At 37.1% G+C, this 19,194-nt stretch overlaps 1 protein-coding gene across 1 annotated transcript in view; it reads right to left on the minus strand.

The window, feature by feature from the left end:
* Positions 1-333: 333 nt before the first annotated feature.
* The window catches only part of CROCC2 (ciliary rootlet coiled-coil, rootletin family member 2), a 114,087-nt gene continuing 95,226 nt past the window's right edge, over positions 334-19,194 (minus strand). The window contains exons 29-35 of the mRNA XM_058187539.1: positions 18,204-18,324; positions 16,306-16,469; positions 13,776-14,216; positions 11,803-11,949; positions 4,531-4,662; positions 2,784-2,963; positions 334-1,604 (exon numbers count right to left, since the gene is read on the minus strand). Of these exons, the coding sequence (XP_058043522.1) occupies positions 1,521-1,604; positions 2,784-2,963; positions 4,531-4,662; positions 11,803-11,949; positions 13,776-14,216; positions 16,306-16,469; positions 18,204-18,324 (1,269 nt within the window). The 3' untranslated portion in view covers positions 334-1,520. The remainder of the gene's footprint in view (positions 1,605-2,783; positions 2,964-4,530; positions 4,663-11,802; positions 11,950-13,775; positions 14,217-16,305; positions 16,470-18,203; positions 18,325-19,194) is intronic.

The raw sequence follows: 19,194 nt of genomic DNA on the forward strand, positions 1-19,194 counted from the left end.
ATTAGCGCAATAGGGAGTTATAGAGGGACAATTTTAACTGTTGTAGCAAGAATACTTTAATAAAGAGATTTGGGGATATCAGGACAAACAGATTGTTTTGCCACAAAAGTTTTATTGGCTATCGTCCACATCATCAGATGCATGAAGTGATCTCAGCAGGCTTGACAGCTTATACCAGGGGTCTCCAACCTTGGCAACTTTAAGCCTGGAGGACTTCAACTCCCAGAACTCAAAGAAAGCAAAGCTGGCTGGGGTATTCTGGGAGTTGAAGTCCTCCAGGCTTAAAGTTGCCAAGGTTGGAGACCCCTGGCTTATACTATAATAAATCTGCCACAAAACTTTCTGCTCTTAAAAGTTGTCCACATTTCAGGGCTACATCTTAAATACTACCTATTGCAAACCAGTGGAAATATATTATATACCTCATTTCTCTATAAAATAATGCAAACTGCTTTCCTCAATTTAGGAAATGTGTTTTTATATCTTTATTTTACTCACTGGCAACATGCATTTTCCGACTAGATTTGGAAAATCAAATATTCAAAAGGAAAAAATGTGAAACAATGATAACAGGTGATGTTTACAGCAATTCCAAAATGGCTTCTTGTCATTCCCAGGGAAACCAGTGTTTGATTCCAGAAGGGATTTCTTGGAGCCTGTCAGCTGGCAGAGTGGGTGGATGTCAAATGTTAACACTTTGACATATCTGGAGTCCAACGTGTCATAAATTGACTTAGGTTTGAATTAATCTCAGCCACCTGCCACCATGAAAATGGCACCATGTTCATACACACAGCAATGATTTGATCAATTCTTGAGGTGTTGGTTTCATTATTCTTCCTAATTTCTTTATACTGTGTGATACATTTGGTGCCAGCAGAACTGTGATTTCGTATGATGCACAGGTTAATAGTGACACTGACTGACTGCAATCAAATCGCCGCCGCATGCATAGTTATGCAGGAAGAGGAAGTTATAATTTTGCACAGTGCATCAAACAATATTTGCCAGTAGGAGGGAAAAATAATCTGACAACTGATGAAAATGCAGAGATATATAAATAGCAGGGTTCTCCTAGCAGGCACCTGGAATTTCAAGGTTTGTACAGCCAGTACTGAAAGCTCCAAGAGATCATGCAGGGATACACTACTCCAAGACCCAAACAAATGAGAATTCCCTCCCTGTCAGATGTTCTAAATGAATTAGTTAAGCACTGGTGCCCTGGCTTTCAAGCATCTTAAAGAGAACAGCTGCCCGCACAGCAGGGTTTCCTCTTGGCAGTTTGCTGCCTAGTTATTTGGTATCTTTACTGTGCCTTCCAAGTGTTCAGAGTATGCGCTATTTGGGTGGAGAAATACTGCATGCCAGCATTGCTCGTCTTGGATCTCCAATTTCTCTGTGCTTCCGTTGAGTGCCCTAATGCAAGAAATGAATGAATCCAAATCTTGAGTGTAAGGATCATGCTGAAGGATGGATCTGCTTTTGGGCCATCCGAGATCCAGGTGCAATGTTTGGCTTATTCATTTTACTGTATGAAGCACCTGGCTCAGGTACACCTGCCGCCTTCTTACTTCTTGATCCAATTGCTCTTTCAGAGAATTCACCTGCAAAAACATAACCATAGGCAAAGATAAATACAAATAGATAATTTAATTCAGAGTTCTGACTTCAACTGCAACCAGTATCAAGCTCATAAAGAATTTTTGGGACAAATCATCCTTCTTGCTACATTCTTCTAGTGCTTAAAGTTTTCTGATTTTGACCTCACAAGCCCAGTAAATATTAAAACTGAGACATAGCAACTAAGCCATATGTGTGCTTCATGACCATAATGAGGATTTAGATTCAGTTCTCACTGGCCTAAACTGATGCTTCATCTTCACATTCGTTCAGTTTCCAGAAATCAAAGTTGTAGGGATAGCATAAACACAACCTTCAATTGTTTTAACACCCTTAATCGTTCTCTGCAATTTCATTCCATCACTTTCTTCACTTCTAAAAACTTGTTTACGAATGAGAGAGCTTCAGACAGGAAATTATAGTAATTTGTTTATAAATATTTACATGTAGTCCTGTTGTGAAAGATTCTCCTATTTTATTCCCTCATGTTGATAATTATCTTGAATTATGATTAGGAGGCAGTGCTGATCAAATACTGTAGGGTCAAGCTAAAAAAGAGCATACATTCAGATTTGGTTTTAGCTTTAAGTTCATGTGTAAATCCAGCCATAGTTTTATGACAATGTTTGGCATAAACCAAGCCACGATGGCATGTGCAAATCTTGATGAAGACAAAAATGATTTAGAAGAATAAGTTTTGCCCATTGAACTGAAGCTTGCTTAACCAAAGGTTATTGAATAAACTACAATCATCCATCCATCCATCCATCCATCCATCCATCCATCCATCCATCCATCCATTTGTTACACTAATAGGATTTCCTAAACTTGAATACTTAAAAGAGTTTTATTATTCATCTAGAAAATCCAATGGACAGAATGATTTTTTCCTGCCCTGCTTTTAAGATATTTGGACTGATGTTCATTCACAGAGGAATTTGGAATAAACAACAAACTTATTTCTCCTTGATGTCTTCTAGTTTGCCTTTAAACAAACCAAATCCTTGGGATTTTCTTCATTCTTTCAACCACTATCCCAACTCGTAGAAACATGGGAAGTTTATATAAACCTTTCAGTGTGCATGTCAGTATTCTATTTACAGATTTTAGACATCAACAGAATAAGATTAAGAAGAGCTACTCAGTCTACACCTATATTGTACCTGTTCTTCCAAATTTTTCACCCTTTGCCGATGGGTTCTTTCCTGGGATTGCAGTGTCCGTTCAGCTTGGAGCTGAGCACTGCGTAGTCTTTCTGCTTCTAGTTCTATGTCTAGCTGATGTTGTGATGTCAGTTCCATCAGTCGCTGGGCATGTGTTTGTTCCAGCTCTGCAATCTGGACCTAGAATGAGTGAATAAAAATACAGCCTAGCTTCATGGGGCTGTGATGTTGAACATGTTGGTAAAGTTGGCTTCCAGAGCTTCATAACTGCAGGGGTTAGCAATGTTTCTGCTTTGTTGTTGAAGGTTGCATGTCTTCATAGGTAGCAATAGCAATAGCACTTAGACTTACATACCATTTCACAGTGCTTTACAGCAATCTCTGGGTGGCTTACAATGTCAACATATTGCCCCCAACAATCCAGATCCTCATTTTACTGACCTGGGAGGATGGAAGGCTGAATCTACCTTGAGTCTGTCAGGATCAAATTCTAGACTGTGGGCAGAGTTTGGCTGCAATACTGCATTCTAACCACTGCGCCACAAGGTACAGGTAGTTCTTGATTTATAGTGAACAATTGAACCCAAAACTTCTGTTATTATGCTAGACATTTCTTAAGTGAATTTTGCCCCATTTTATGACTTTTGATGCCACAGTTGTTATGTGAATCACTGCAGTTAAGTTAGTAACACAGTTCTGGCTTCCCCATTGACTTTGCTTGTCAGAAGGTTACAAAAAGTGATCACATGACCTTGGGACAGTGCAACTGTCATAAATATGAACCAGTTGCCAAGCATCTGGATTTTGATCATGTGACTGGGGATGCTGCAATGTAAGTATGAAAAATGGTCACAAGTCACTTTTTCAGTGCCATTGTAACCTTGAACCGTCATTAAACGAAGTGCTGTAAGTTGAGGACTACCTATACTCTGTTAACATGATAGCCTGACCTGAAGCAAGTGGTGGGTGGGGCCAAAGGATCTTTTTGTCTCTGATAATACCTTTTCTTTTCTTTTTTTTCCTGATTATTCTCCTGTTTTCTTAAAGGGCTTTTTCTTTCTTTTTGCAGGCAGCAACTAAGGGGCAGGCCATGTTCACCATGTGCCTAAACTGGTCTCTTGTGGCAGAAGACGACCTACATTAATAGGTACTATATTTTCTTCTCTCAGTTATCTACATGGATTTTGTATCTGTGTTTCGATGTCAGATCTTAGTGCACTTGGGGAACAAATGGAAAACAGACAAGAAAAAAGCATAACTCCAACTTGTTTAGCTGGTTTCCTCTTGCCATTCAATATAATTCACCAGAATGAATATTAATCTCCACCAAATATCCCCCAAAGCATGCAGACAATTCTTTGCTTGCCAGTTGCTCATGGATTTCATTTCACCCTGTCTTTATAACTTAGTTTATAATAATTAGAGAAATTATTTATTCTCTTCTGCAGTAGAGTATGATCCATGACCTTTTAAAGAAATTGAGTATTAGATATGAGCATTGGCTGCTTTCTCCTCTAATTATTGTGCTTGAAGCAACTGTGAAGAGGTGATAAAAAGTAAATTATGCTATTCATCAACATACCAGCCAAAGGGTGAATGGGCTGTTAGAACAAGCTATGTCTCTCAGGCTAACAAATAAGAATGCAGAAGGACGCATAATATTTTTATTTTACAAAGCTCTCTGTAGCACTACTTTATGAATAATTAATCTGCCTAGTAACCTTTAGGTTCAGCAAGTCCAACAAACCTGCAGATGTTCATTTTGCATCATGATGTCTTCCATCTCCTGCTGTAGGCTACTCACAGATCGATCCAGCTGTCCTCTCATCTGACTGAGTCTAAAAGTATCATCTTCTTTCCCAAATTTCTCACGCTCTGCCTACAAAAAGGACACCAAAATATCTTTTTCAAAGATAATGTTAAATTGGGAATTATTTGGTTCTTACTTGGTAAAATCTGTGAACATAATTTTGAGGTACTGTTTATGAACCATCATTTGTGGCTTAACATTGGTGTGAATCAAACCAATCGAACCCAGTATCTGTACTCAACCATGTGCTGCTTTCATATACTTTAGCTTTATTTTGGCACTAGAATCATACACATTGATCATATACATTTAATTCCATTTTGCTTGTTTCTGTTTTAATAATATAGTCTCTAGTATACAACAATTGTTTTCCATAAGGTTCTTAATGGTCATAACTGGTTCTGTTCTCCCTTCTCATCCTTTTTTGCACTGCATATTTGGAGAACGTTAGATGCAAGTATGATAGTGGAATGAGCATTTAAGGTACAATGATGAATATTGAACAGGATCACATGTAAGAAGTGTGGATGGTGAGGAGAAGGAAAGAGGATAATATTTGCAGATGCTGTCAAAATAGGCAAGATGGTGGTCATGACATCATTAAGAAGCATGGTTCCTTTAGTACATTTATCAACATCGCATCTACATATAAATGGGCAGGGATTCAATCAAGATGCCACAACTGACACTTTTCCTGTTTTGACCCTCTCTGTGGATATTGGTGCATGGATGAGAAAGATAACTCAGATTCAGTTACCATGGAGTTCTTAGTAGTCCCTGAGCTTGGTTGTTTGCTTATAGATCTTTCATTACCCAACTAGGTAACACCATCAGTATGAGTGTGAGGCTCGCTGCCTGTTTATATATAGTAGCTTGCCCTGCCAGTTTTGGTATTGGTGAAACGTCTTTCTTGATGGCTTCTTAATTAGGTATTGTTTTCTGTCTGTTTATCTGGTGTTGATCCTTGCTTATTTGAATGTTGACAAGTGGAGTTGAGGTGTTATATATGAATCTATATCCCCATTTGATTTTCATATGACTCAGCATCATGCTAAAAACCTTATAGTAGAAATCCTCTAGAAGACATCTGATCTGGCTATCAAAATTGGCTGATCTATTTTTTTTTTCTTGGATGCTGCTCTTGGACACGTTTGATGAACTTGTTTTATCTTTAGGAGGCTGGCAGATCCCACTGCAGCATTTCATGGAACTGCTTTATCAGAATCCATAACATTCCTAAGTGTTTTTGTCTGATTAATGCTAGTAGCCAAGTCTATTGCTTTATTTCATTTTAAACTTAAGTGGGGATTTTGACTCTTCTCTGTTGGATTTGACCTTATTGTTTAGCCTAGGGATTGATTTACCATAAGATAGACAGCAAATACATAAGCTTACTTTTCTTAAAGAGAAAAAAGGAAAATTTGGGAACAAGGCCTTGTCGTTCTATATGATGCATCCCTTAAATCTAGATTCATATCTGTTGAGATAAGTTTCGTAAATGTAGTAAACGTAAAACAATTGTATGTGGGCTTCCAAACTTCAGAGTATTGCAGGAAAGAGAAGGTTATCTCTGAAATAATCTAATATATTGCTCTGATAAATCACATAAGAGGTAACCATACATCTACCAGTTCAGATAACCGTGTTATAATGGAAAAGTGTCTGACATCCTACCTCAATCCTTATTTTTGCATTAGTTCAACCATTCTGAACAATACAGAGACCGTGATCCAAAGGGGAGGGGGGAACACCCCTCACAATGCTGCAAAATATATTTCCCAAACTGAAAGAGGTACAGAGGGAGAGAATTGAATTGGCTGTGGGTTGCAAGAGTTAATTAATATACTGCTATGCAAGATGAAAAAACTTCCAAATAACAGCTTGGAGGAAGGGATCTTCTGTCCCTTTAAGACTCACTAGAAGAAAATGTTAAATAGAAGAGAGAGAGGTAAAATCCAGAATAAATACATGGCCAAAATCCAGGATAAATACATGGTCACATCCGGATTTCCCCTCTGGAGACATCAATAAAGAGTTTTATGAGGTTGATATGAATTACCTTCGCTGGCCTGATGTTCTGGAACTCATTAAGTAGAATCTACCCTTTCTTCAGCCCAGGGAAAGAGGTTTTGCATGGGGGAATTCTGGGGCACTATGCATATGGCTATTTTATGCTTGCAGAGACAAATGCTTGTAACATTATTTTGCCATAACAGAAAAATAGCACATTCGTCACCCTCTTCAATTCTCCAGCTAGAAAAATCTACTAAGAACAATAAATAATTTCCAACAAATGCTTGGCCTGACCCTTTCTATCACTTCTGGAGGGACCTGGCAATAACATTTTTTAACCCTTTCTAGGGATACTCACAACAGCTAGAAATAGAATCATCATGGCTACAGAGGCAGTTCAGAATTTTTAAAATAAAACTCTTACACATAGAGCATAGGAAAAAAATATCACAAGAACTTCTAGTTCAAAATTTAAAGGAAAAAAGTAAGTAAAAAAGCCTTAAATTAGCACATATGACAAAAAAAATTAATCAGTTTTTTTTTAAATTAAGCAGATATGTAACACAGTCGTAAGTAATATCTATGACTTGCTCTGCATGGCATTTTAATTTTATTTTGGCTTAGCATGTAAAATTGGACGATTGGTTGAAAAGTAGTTAACCAGAATTTGCATTCATGTTCTTTAAAATTTATTCTAAACATAATGATATGTAATTTGCCTTCCAGCCTTTGGACTCAGAGAATGTAAGAACAGCTGCAAAATGGGAGAGGGATTTCCTTCTTCTGAAAGGGACATGAAAGGGAGTCCTACATTTTAAAAAAATAAGTCAAAATAATAACAACCCCATCACACACGTATAATAATAAAATGAAATAAAATACGCCACTGCATTCCGGACCAGCTGCAACTCCCAAGTGGTGTTCAAAGGTAACCCTATGTAGAACAGATAACAGTCATTCACACTGTAGGTAACCAAAGTGCAGGATCTCTTGGTTCAATAACGGGCACAATTGGTACACAAGATGGAGGTATGGAAAGGCCCTTCTAGCCATAGTACCACCTGCCTCTCAAGCTGGAGTCAGAAGTCTAGAAAAATCTCAGATTGCACACCAGCTATACCTCCTAGAGCCGGGGTCTCCAACTTTGGCAACTTTAAGGCTTGTGGACTTCAACTCCCAGAATTCCTCAGCCAGCAAAATCCAAGGTTGGAGACCCCTGTCCTAGAGTAAGGCTAATCCATTCTATGGCAAAGTAGTCCCAAAATTTACAGCTACTCAAATGCCAGTGATGAAGCTGAGCCTGTTCCTCCCTATCCACACCCTATTCTTCAGGCATTGAAACACACCTTGTTAATATTACTTGGTAGGCCTGAGGCAGAGATGTAGAATTAAATGTCATTAGCATATAGTGATGATATCTAACCTTTTACCTTCATACAACTTCACCTAGCAGTGTCAGGTAGATATTTTTTTAAAAACTGGAGAGACAATAGAACCCTGTGGAATCCCACACATCTTACATGTTTAAGGCTGTTCTTCTCTATCACAACCAACAAGGAACCAATGCTGGAGGTAGGAGAAAAAACATTGCAATATTGTGTCTCCCATACTCATCTTCCTAAACTAGTCTAGAAGGATACTACAGTTAATGGATCAAAGGCTGTGAGACAAAATGAATGCATCTGCCACCATTCTGATCCCTCCAAATGTTATCAGTAAGTGCAACTATTGCTGTTTCAGTATGATAACCAGGTCTGAACCCTGCTTCCTTTAGTGTCCTCTCAGCCTAAAGTCTCAAAAGATATATGTAAGATATAGGGTAAGAATGATAACAGCCACTACATAGAATGGACAGGTAAAAGACTGACAGGCCGTATAATAAACACCAAATGGCAGTTAGATGACAAGATGAAAGCTCCTTAATCTTGCAACACGTGGTCAGGCTCAACCATAGTTTCAACTAGGAAACTATCAAATCAAACCAAATCCAAAAAATGCTAAGGATTTCCTAGAAGCTTGGCATTCAGATAAATCAGCCATCAATAGACATGTAAAATGAATGCTATTTACATATCATTTAAAAGACACAATCCAAAGCCTAAGAAGGAAATAAACAGCCTAGATTCTATTTATCATACGATTTATTTATCATGCGATAAATAAGTGGGTTTTGGGTTGCAGTTTGGGCACTCAATCTCTAAAAGGTTCACCATCATTGGCCTAGAACATATCCCCAACAGCAGCCAACACTGCAGATAAGTGTGAAGTACCAAATATAGGAAAGAAATATTACCATTATCAAGGAACCATAAAGGAGGAAGCCACACTCTAACCAAGAGTGTCAGGGCAAGCTAATATACTATATATAAACAACCAGAAAGCCCCATTGCCCCCACACTGATGATGTTAACCAGTTGAGTCTATAAGAAAACAACCTAGATCAGAGAGCATGAAGAAATTAATTGTGAAATCAGGAATTACATTATTTTCTATTAGAATAAGAATTGCTAGCAGTTATGAACAAAGGACTAGAACAGGGCTGGCTCTAGCGTCTGATGTGAACAGACAATTGAATGAAAGTGGCATGCCTAACATTATCCTTATGCAGAATCAAACAGTGTCTCTGGATTTGTTCCACTCGATTTTTTGTTTGTTTGTGCATTTGTTTCAGAGTGAGGTATCATCACCTCGAGATGGTCTATTTGTGTAGCCATGTACAATGGTTTATATAAATGTGCCAGGGTCTGTATTCATACATAATGCTAGGTGATAGGTTTGGTTTTATCTTAGTATGTTGCATAAACAATGCATTGCTTAGCATGATTTGTCACAAAGCGAAAAACAGCTACAATGAAGAAAATCATTGACATCACGACTTGCATCAAGGACAGCCAACATGTGCCTCTGAACAGGTTGCTGACCATAATTCCCCATCAATTCTAGATCAGATGACCAGAAACGTGAATTAGAGCTACACACTATCTGTTTCTCTGTATAACAATCTATCTGAGAAAATTCACAGTGAAAATTTGATATCCAAATACACAAAATTCCTGACGTCTTACTGTATCTTGCAATTACTCCTGCAGACAGTTATATATTCAAACAACCCTTACCTGGTTAAAAAAAATTGAGGAAATGCTATTTGTTGCACAGATTTATTGGCATTAGAGTAGCAAATGGGACAAGAATGATGGTAGATATAACCTTTTTTTGAGAACTATATGTGGAATGTACAAAGGTCACTTAGAAGAAGCTCACATTAATTTTACTGGAAGGTTCTGCCAGATGGTTTGGATTATGCATTTCCATTGCTAGTGCTAATTAGGCTAATCCAAGAGTGCCTTTGCTGATATCAAACACATGTGTGACAAATGAGTTTTGTGAATTTGAACCAGTGCCTTGATGCTGTATGTTAGTTACTTCTCTGGACACACAAGGAAAGCAGATAACCTAAAGATCTACATATGTAAGGGAAATCTGAAACTTCACTTTAAGGAAGAATACTGTGTGCATTGTTTGGATTACATTCAAAGAACATCACAGCAGTAATCATCTATGTATAGTGAAATTATTTGAAAGGAATTGCAAAAGAAAGATTGCAAATATTTTCATTTCCCAGGAAGAATAGGAATTCTATTTCTATAAGCATAAAAAGTTTTCTTTTTAAAATCTTTCTATTTAAAACAATATAAATGTTTCACATTTTATAATAACTTTATCTTTTTATTCCTGCAATTGATATGCTGCTCAGTTTCAAGAAAGACTCTGAGTGGCTTACAATGATGCCAAAGACAATTAGGTAGAATTAGGTAGAAAAGAAAGAAAAGAAAAATAATCAAACCCCAAACTCCAATGACAATCAATATTGTTTGTCAATAGGGATATTGTCAATAAGGGATGCAAATAGGAATATCATGTTTTTTAAATTGCTTGCTGCTATCTTATAGTGCTTAAGAATAAAATGAATAATGGAGAATAAGTCACTTTGTGCACTATGCTCTCAGCAGAAATGTAAGCCACATACAGATGTCTGTCTTACTTCTAGCAGTCATTTTCCTTTTGTTAGGGCACTAAACATATAATCCTGTAGAAGTAATTATTATGTGCAATTTTCCTTTTTCCTTTTGTATATTATTTATTTTATGTTATATTTACAATGATAATAAAAAGTATCAGTTATTAATAATGCTGTAATGCAGTGACTTGCATTTTTTTAAAATTTGCATTTATATCCCGCCCTTCTCCGAAGACTCAGGGTGGCTTACACTATGTCAAGCAATAGTCTTCATCCATTTGTATATTATATACAAAATCAACTTATTGCCCCCAACAATCTGGGTCCTCATTTTACCTACCTTATAAAGGATAGAAGGCTGAGTCAACCTTGGGCCTGGTGGGACTTGAACCTGCAGTAATTGCAAGCAGCTGCTGTTAATAACAGACTGCATTAGTCTGTTGAGCCACCAGAGGCCCTTTAAAAAGATCTAATAACTGTTATGAAGAATTAGCAGGTTACATCTGTTTGCTTTACTACCTGAACAATTCAAAACAAGCAGCATATCCAGGACAAACCCTGACTTCAGTGAAAAGAAAATTGTGGAAGTCTTTTGCCAATCCTCTCCCTTCAATAAAACTGAGTCTTGCTTCTCCAAGATGGGAAATACCACAATTCTTGACAAAAAATTGTGAAAGTTTTAAAGTTGCCTTTTCTGCCAAGAAACATAGGTAAGAACTTATGAAAAATATATTTCTTCAGTGCAGGAGATGCTCTTTGAGCTGGGAAAAATTAACTATGAAGAGTAAAGAAAGGTATGATACAGTGAAATGTTAGATATATAATTCTAATATATATTAAAATTTGGGGAGTGCAGTTTCTTTCTTTCTTTTAAAAGTACTGTTAAGGTGTCCTCTGGCTGAATATTTCAACAGGGAAAATAAGAGCCCACAATAAATTCGGAAATACAAACATAATTCATAAAAGTGCACCGCTTTAGGGAAAAAGGTTCTGCCATTTTTCAACAACAACCACACGTGCACTTTTCAAAGGGAGCCTTTCTGTGACACTTGGCTTACTATAATCCATATAATCTTCAATTAAGGATGGAGTCCCACTTGGCTTGAAGTTGATTCAAGATAACATGCAGCCATTAGATCGTTTCGTCAAATTAATCCTCCTCTCCCATCATCACTTACTTCATGGAGATGGTGCTTCTGCTTCTCCAGATTTCTGTACTGTTCCATGTCAGCCAGCCGATCTTGTAACAAATGTACAGTATTAGTCAAGCTATGATTCTGCCTCTTGCTATCTGACAATGCCTGTCGCATGGAGTCAAAGCGATCCTGGAAAATATTATTATTATTATTATTATTATTATTATTATTATTATTATTATTATTATTATTATTATTATTATTATTATTATTATTATTTACACAAAATGACAGTATACACAGCAAACGAGATAACTATGCTGGATTTCATATCACAGATCACTAGTCGAACACTTCCTAAGCGTTTAGGACTGCGTGATGTATCGGATAATTATGCGAGCAGATCCCAGTAAGGTGGCCTTCTGCAGCTGACCAATGGTGATCTTGTCAGCGCCAATTGCTTTTAAGTGCTTGCCTAGGTCTTTAGGCACAGCTCCCAGTGTGCCAAGTACCACTGGAACCACCTGCACTGGTTTATGCCACAGTCTCTGCAATTCGATTCTCAAATCTTGATATCTGGTGACTTTTTCAAGTTGTTTCTCATCAATTCTGCTGTCACCAGGTATAGCAATGTCAATTACCGTATATACTCGAGTATAAGCCGAGTTTTTCAGCACGTTTTTTTGTGCTGAAAAACGTCCCCTCGGCTTATACTCGGGTCTATACGGCTTATACTCGAGTTTTTTTTTTTTTTAAGCCCCTCGGCTTATACTCGAGTATATACGGCTTATACTCGAGTTTTTTTTTTTTTTTCACATTTTACGGACGGCGGGAAGCCCTGCCGGTGCAGTGAGAGGGCGGGGCGGGGGAGCCGCCAGCCTTCTCAGCTGAGGGAGGGAGGGTTTCCCCAACCGGTAGGTGCCTCATTTCCCACCCTCGGCTTATACTCGAGTCCCCAGTTTACCCCAGTTTTTGGGGTAAAATTGGGGACCTCGGCTTATACTCGGATCGGCTTATATTCGAGTATATAAGTATCCACACTTTTTTCTTTTCCACAATCGTGATATCCGGGGTATTGTGTTCCAAAACTTTATCGGTCTGTATTTGGAAATCCCACAGTAGTTTTGCATGCTCATTTTCAATCACTTTTTCAGGCTTATGATATTATTATTATTATTATTATTATTATTATTATTATTATTATTATTATTATTATTATTATTATTATTATTATTATTATTATTATTATAGAAATGAAATCTGCTGAAAGAATAATTCAAGGACATTTGGTTAAATAATACAATGCTTGTAGTAATGACCATTTCTATGATTAAAAATAATCTGGCAAGTTAGCTTGCCCCTTCCATTGCTTCCATCCCAGCTCAGACGATTGGAAAGGAACGAACTGTACTGCAATAAGTAATGAAAAGTATGGGGTTTTTTCTTTGAACTTATTCTTTCAGAAATGATTACGAACACAAAAAATCACTTTTAATTAGTCAGATCTTTAACCCATCAAGTTCATAACTGCTTGTACCGATGACAGCAACTCTATAAGTTTCAGGCAGGGGACTAGCTGTATCAGAAAACATGAAGAACTAAATTTGGGTCGATATATATGCAAAATAAATCCTCTACTTCATACCTTCCTAGATATTTTAAAAGTTAGTAATCACAATTTATGGTTTAAGACAAAGCACATTAGCAAGACATATGAATTTGGGTTACTGGAGAAAAAACAGCAAATCAATGAAATTTTGAAGGGATGTTACATGTAGGAGATGTTGCATGGTCTTATCTAACTGAATTTAGATTCTGATATCAGCTGATTCATTTAAATACTTTGGAACATGCCTTTTTTTTTCAAAGAAAGCAGGAGACTTGTAACAGATACCCAGTATTGGAACGGGACTGATTTGCACAGCACAATTTTGCTGGAGTTTAGAAAGTAAGATGCTTAATTGAGATGTATAGGCAAGAATGACCGATTGCTTGGAACAACTAGGTTTTCCTACCTGGAGTAGCCGACGGTCTTGCTCTGCAGCTGTCAGGGCCTTTTGGAGTTGTGAGATGTTCTCCTGCAGGGAGGAGGTTCCAGCTGTAGCACTGGAGAGTGCCTGAGACAGAGTTTGTACCCTATCTTTAAAGTGACTTTCAGTGCCTTCAGTCCTGGCTAGTGAATGAGTCAGGTGGTCAAGCTCTCGCTGCAGTAGTGCAGTTTTGTTTTCTCTGTCTCCTAACTGGCATCGAAGTTCCTGGATTTGCTCCAGCAGGGACTGGATCTCTTCATCCCTTGAAGTCAAGCTCATCTGTGTTCGTTGTAAGTCTCCTTCCACTGCTCTGTGTCTCAGCTCCAGTTTGGTGGCCCTGCTCTCTGCTGCTTCTAGAACTTCTTTTAGCTTCCATTTTTCTGTTTCCAGTTTGGCTTCCTTGGTTTTAAATGTTTTGACTTTCTCCTATAATGTAAAAACATCTTGAATACCACAAGCTTGGGAGAAGAGCAGAGGAAGAAAAACTTTGTGGACTAGCCACCAAAGCCAGGTGACATTAGTCTTAACTACAAAAGTACCACAGTAGAATCCTAAAATGTAAAAGTGAGAAGAATCTTTAGGTCCTGTCAATGCCACCCTCTTGGGAAACATATCTAAAGAGGCACATAACTACCTCAAATTAAATTATGGGAACATCTTATATCTAGGAGTGCTACTACAGATGTCACCTAAAGCCTCATTTTGCTAACTACTAGCATAATCTTTACCATTCAATAGCTAGTCAAAGAATGCAGACTAATGCAAAGACCATTCATCTGATAATGAGAACGCTAATTCAGAGAACCTGGTCTTTACTCACTCCAGATGGATATTGTCCTTATGGGCTCTCACTCAGTAGAGGTAGAAGTATCTCCACTCAATCTTTTTCTTTTAATGCATTTGGGAGGCTCTTTGCAATTTAGAGCTCTCTCCTTGTTGCAGATTTGTTGGCCTGCTGACCTGTCCTCTCTGAGCTTTTTGGCCCCTAGTAGGTACCACGTGGGGCTTCTAATTTTAGAAAGTTGCTGGGACTTGTCATGAAGAATCTGGATATGGCAATGGTTTGTGTTGCTAATTACTTTTGCTTCTTAAGTCTGCCTAATAAGGAAGTTCTCTTTGTGGATTCTTTACAAACCATAAAAACAATATAACAGAAGTCATTCATTAGAAATTAAGAAAGGACATAATTCCTAATGGTTAAGGTTATATGAGTTGCTGTTCTGTTTGGCTACACCGTACAAGGAAAAACAAGTGTGACAATGTCCCTAGATTTCACTAAAACTGTGTGCAATGCATTGACACAATCTTTTAATTTTAGAAAAATAAAGAGGAACAAAATATGGGCAGTAAAATTATAAAGGTTTATATATATCAGATCATAACAAGAATGTAAGATGTAATAAAAAGAGAAATCTTACCAGGAAAAAGGGGAAAGGTTTGGGGACGTTCTATGTTAATTAACAAAATGAGAAATAGATAAATCATAATTGAATTAACTGCAATGTATTTTTTAAAAATATTTACATCAATATTATTGTTCTTTTTAAATTAAGAATGTTACATAGATTAGAACATGATGAATAGTGAATTATATAATAAAGCAATGTTTCTCAGCCTGGGGCCCTTTAAGATGTACAGACTTCAATTCCCAGAATTCTTCAGCCAGCAAAGCATCTTAAAGGGCCCCAGGTTAAGAAACACTGTAGTAAATTCAAGGGCAGTGACTATTCAAGGTGGTCCCCTTTCAGGCAGCTTCTTATTGCACCTTTACATTTTTTCTCCAGATAAAAGCATCCTTGTTTACCATACAGCCAAGATCATTGTGGCAATAAAACAGTTTATATAAAAACTTACCACATAATAGCCTTATGATAGCATTAGAGTAATGAAAATTAAAAAAAGTGTTAGAAAGGCAGATGATACTAGATAAAACTCCTTGCAGATGGTTTATACTCAGTGCCAATTTGAATAAAAACAATTATATAATGGTAAAATCAGCAATTCTTCTATGAGATTCTTTTGCATTCATTTATACAAGCCTCTGTTAGAAATGCGGATGTAAATTGCTTTTCTACAATTTCCCCCATCAAAGAGATAATATTACTGTTCTTACAATGATAATTCTTCAAATTTTATCTTGTGGACTAGCTTTTACAAAATTCTTTAATATCCCTTACTTCCAAAAGTCAGTACTAGTCATTCCATCTCAGTCTCCTATTCACAGTATGAAGTGGAAATTACTCAGAAGTAAATTCTACTGTATTTCACAATATGTATTTTTTAGGGAAGCATCTTTGGCTACATAATGTATCCTGTGTGTGTTAACAACTTTTCATAATGCCTTTTGTCGTTAAACCTTTGGGAGTTTCCTTAAATCTTGTTCTTTTTGCAAGTTCTTTGTATATTTACTTACTTTTCTGGTAGAGCTGGCTGGGCTGATGAGTAACAAACAGAATGTCATAGAAAAGGAAGTTGTGCTATGGTTTTTCCTAACTGAAATAGCAAATATGCCCACCTGTAATTCTTTGTTCCTATCCTGACAAATACGTAAGTTGCGTTCCAGGTTGACCACCTGTTCTGCAGATGCTTGGCGTTCCTTTTCTGTTTTGCGAATAGTTTCCTCTTGCAGCATCAGTGCTACTTGTGCACTGCTCAGACGGCCATCTGTTCCCCTTTTACCTAAATGTAGAAAGTTGCAAAATGCAAGGATTAAGCAGTGAAATCATTTATACTACATTAGTGTTTTTCAACTCTAATATTTTTAAGATGTATAGATTTCAACTCCCAGAATTCTCAGAATGGTGACTGGGCTATTCTGGGATTGAAATCTACACATTTTAAAGGTGTTGAGGTTGAGAAATACTGTCCTGCAGCATGAGTAGGAAAGCCTTTGGCCTTCGAAGTTTTGGGCTTCAGTCTCATTAAGCAAAATGCTAATGATAAAGGATTCTGGGAGTTGTAATCCAAAACATCAAAAGAACACCACATGGCCTACCCACGATACAGTGTTGTCTAGTAGTGGTAGATGCCTGATCAATAGAATATGAAACTCCTGGACAATAAAGGCCACCCATATCATGTGAAATCATGTTATGGCCATCAATGAATAAATATACTGACATCTGTTAGTAGTTTTTAATGAAAAAAAGACATTCTTAATTTTTGGTACACTATAGAAACTATAGGCAGCTTTCTGTGATACCTGAATGATTATAATTAGTTATTTCTCATGAATGGCAGAATCTCCAAGTTAATAAAGCATTCATTTATTCATGAGGCTATATGGTAAAAACAGCCGTGCAGGAAAAGGACCTCAGATGGCCCTACCTTTTCCTAAACCTTTCAGAGCCCACCTACACAGATAATCCTCCACTTACAACTACAATTGGGACCAGAATTTCCATTGCTAGCCATATGATTGTTAAGTGAGTGTGCAGTTGTAGTTTTTACCATGGTTGTTAACTGAATCACTGCAGTTCTTAAAGGAATCACATGAATGTGAATTTGGCTTCCTCCATTGACTTTGATTATCAAAAGCTATCGGGAAAAGTTGCAAATAGCTATCACATGATCCTGGGACATTGCAACTATCATAAATACATGCCAGTTGCCAAGCACTTGAATTTTGATCACATGCCATCGGGATGCTGCAAGAGTTGTGAGGACTAGTTGTAAGTCACTTTTTTTTCAGTGCCGCACCAACTTTGAATAGTTGCTAAACAAATGGTTGTAAATCACAAACTACCTGCATTAGAAAATTATGCTGGAGCTTCACATGTCTAACTGTGGTACAATTACAATTTCCATCTAATAAGAATTAGAATGCCTGACATTTGTTTACAATCTTTCGGTATATTAAAAGCACAGGTCCTATATGATAATTTTGTTGCTTTGTTTTTAAAATTGTTAGGAAAGTCCACTTGATTACAGTCAAGAGGAGTAGATACGATTTGCAAGTATATGTAACTAATTCCCAGCATTTGCTTTTTAAATGACAAGCAGCCTTTCTGAGCTATCATTCTAAGAAGAAAAGCAATTAAAGCAGAGATAAACTTAATCCTCTTCCTGACCTCTCTCCATGTCCTGAATCTGCTGCTCAGTCCAGATATGAATGTTTAAATCCACAAAATCTTGATCCATATGTGGAAAAAAGCAGATTCAGAGCAGAGAAACATCTGGCGTGGAGATCAAACATCTGCCCTGATATCACTATTCTTTCACTTAAAGCAGCAGTCCCCAGGCAGCTTTTTAAGAAGTTTAGGGATTCATTTCACTTGCTTTGTATACAACTTGCCCCATAACTGTCTTTATCCAGCTAAACAAGCAAAGAACTAGAGGTGAGAAAACGGATAGGTGAAGAAATTCTTATGGATGAAGGTATAAAGTAAGAGAAGAAGAAGAAAAAGAACAGACCTTCCTCACAGTCTGCTAAATACTTCTGGAGTTGCAGGATACGGCTTTGTGTTTGGTCGCGGTCAGCCTCCATTTCATTCAGCAGATGACTCATATTCATCACCTGAATTCTTAGATCATCCTGGAAACAAGAGATAGGACATATTCATGATATCCTTGGCTTATCATTAGGAAAGATAAAATTCATACTGGATACATGTATTTTTAAAATTTATTTTATACTGTCTATAATTTGCTTTACTAAGCCACAAGGGTAATTTTTAACATGGACAACTGTTGAAAAACAACTATAAACAATACATATCCTAAAATCAACATTAGATAAAGCAAATATTTAAAATTAGAGCAAAGTAACTGCATTTCCAACAAACGATAGATCATTGGTAATCAGATTATTATCAATAACATGACCCATAATATTGCCAATAATTTCTCAGAGAAATAATTGTCAACCAAACTAGTTCATACTTTTATTGCTCTTGATACATAAGCAAGCATTAAATATGTATTGTCATGCTCTAAAGTTAACTCAGTTTTCTTGTCTTACAAAAACCTGCTTTCATGTTCCACACCTGTAACTGAAGACATTTTACTGTATGGTATGGTATGAAAAAGTAGCCCTTAATATTTTAGAAATGTTAGTGTTGCTCAAGTCTTAGACAGAAGTAGACTACCTTCTATGTATATCAGGCTCTTAATTTGGCAGCAGATTCTTCCTTTCTGAAAGTATGGCCTTGCCTACCCCCAAAGAACTAAATAGTTTATCAACAATGTTTACTTAGCCAAAATGCCTTGGATTTGGAAGTGATAAAAAGAGGGGGATCTGCAGAGTCCTTGTGCCTGGAGAAATATTAACTGTTTAATTGATTACATTTAATTACATTTAAATTAAATTCAGGTTTTATCCCATTTTCCTCAATGTGGAGGTTAGTATTTACCATCCTCCATCATTGCATAACCCTGCCCAAAAGGATCTGTTTTCATGACAGTA

Source organism: Ahaetulla prasina, chromosome 6 (genome assembly GCF_028640845.1).
Source record: "Ahaetulla prasina isolate Xishuangbanna chromosome 6, ASM2864084v1, whole genome shotgun sequence".
In the NCBI taxonomy this organism is placed as follows: Eukaryota; Metazoa; Chordata; class Lepidosauria; order Squamata; family Colubridae; genus Ahaetulla; species Ahaetulla prasina.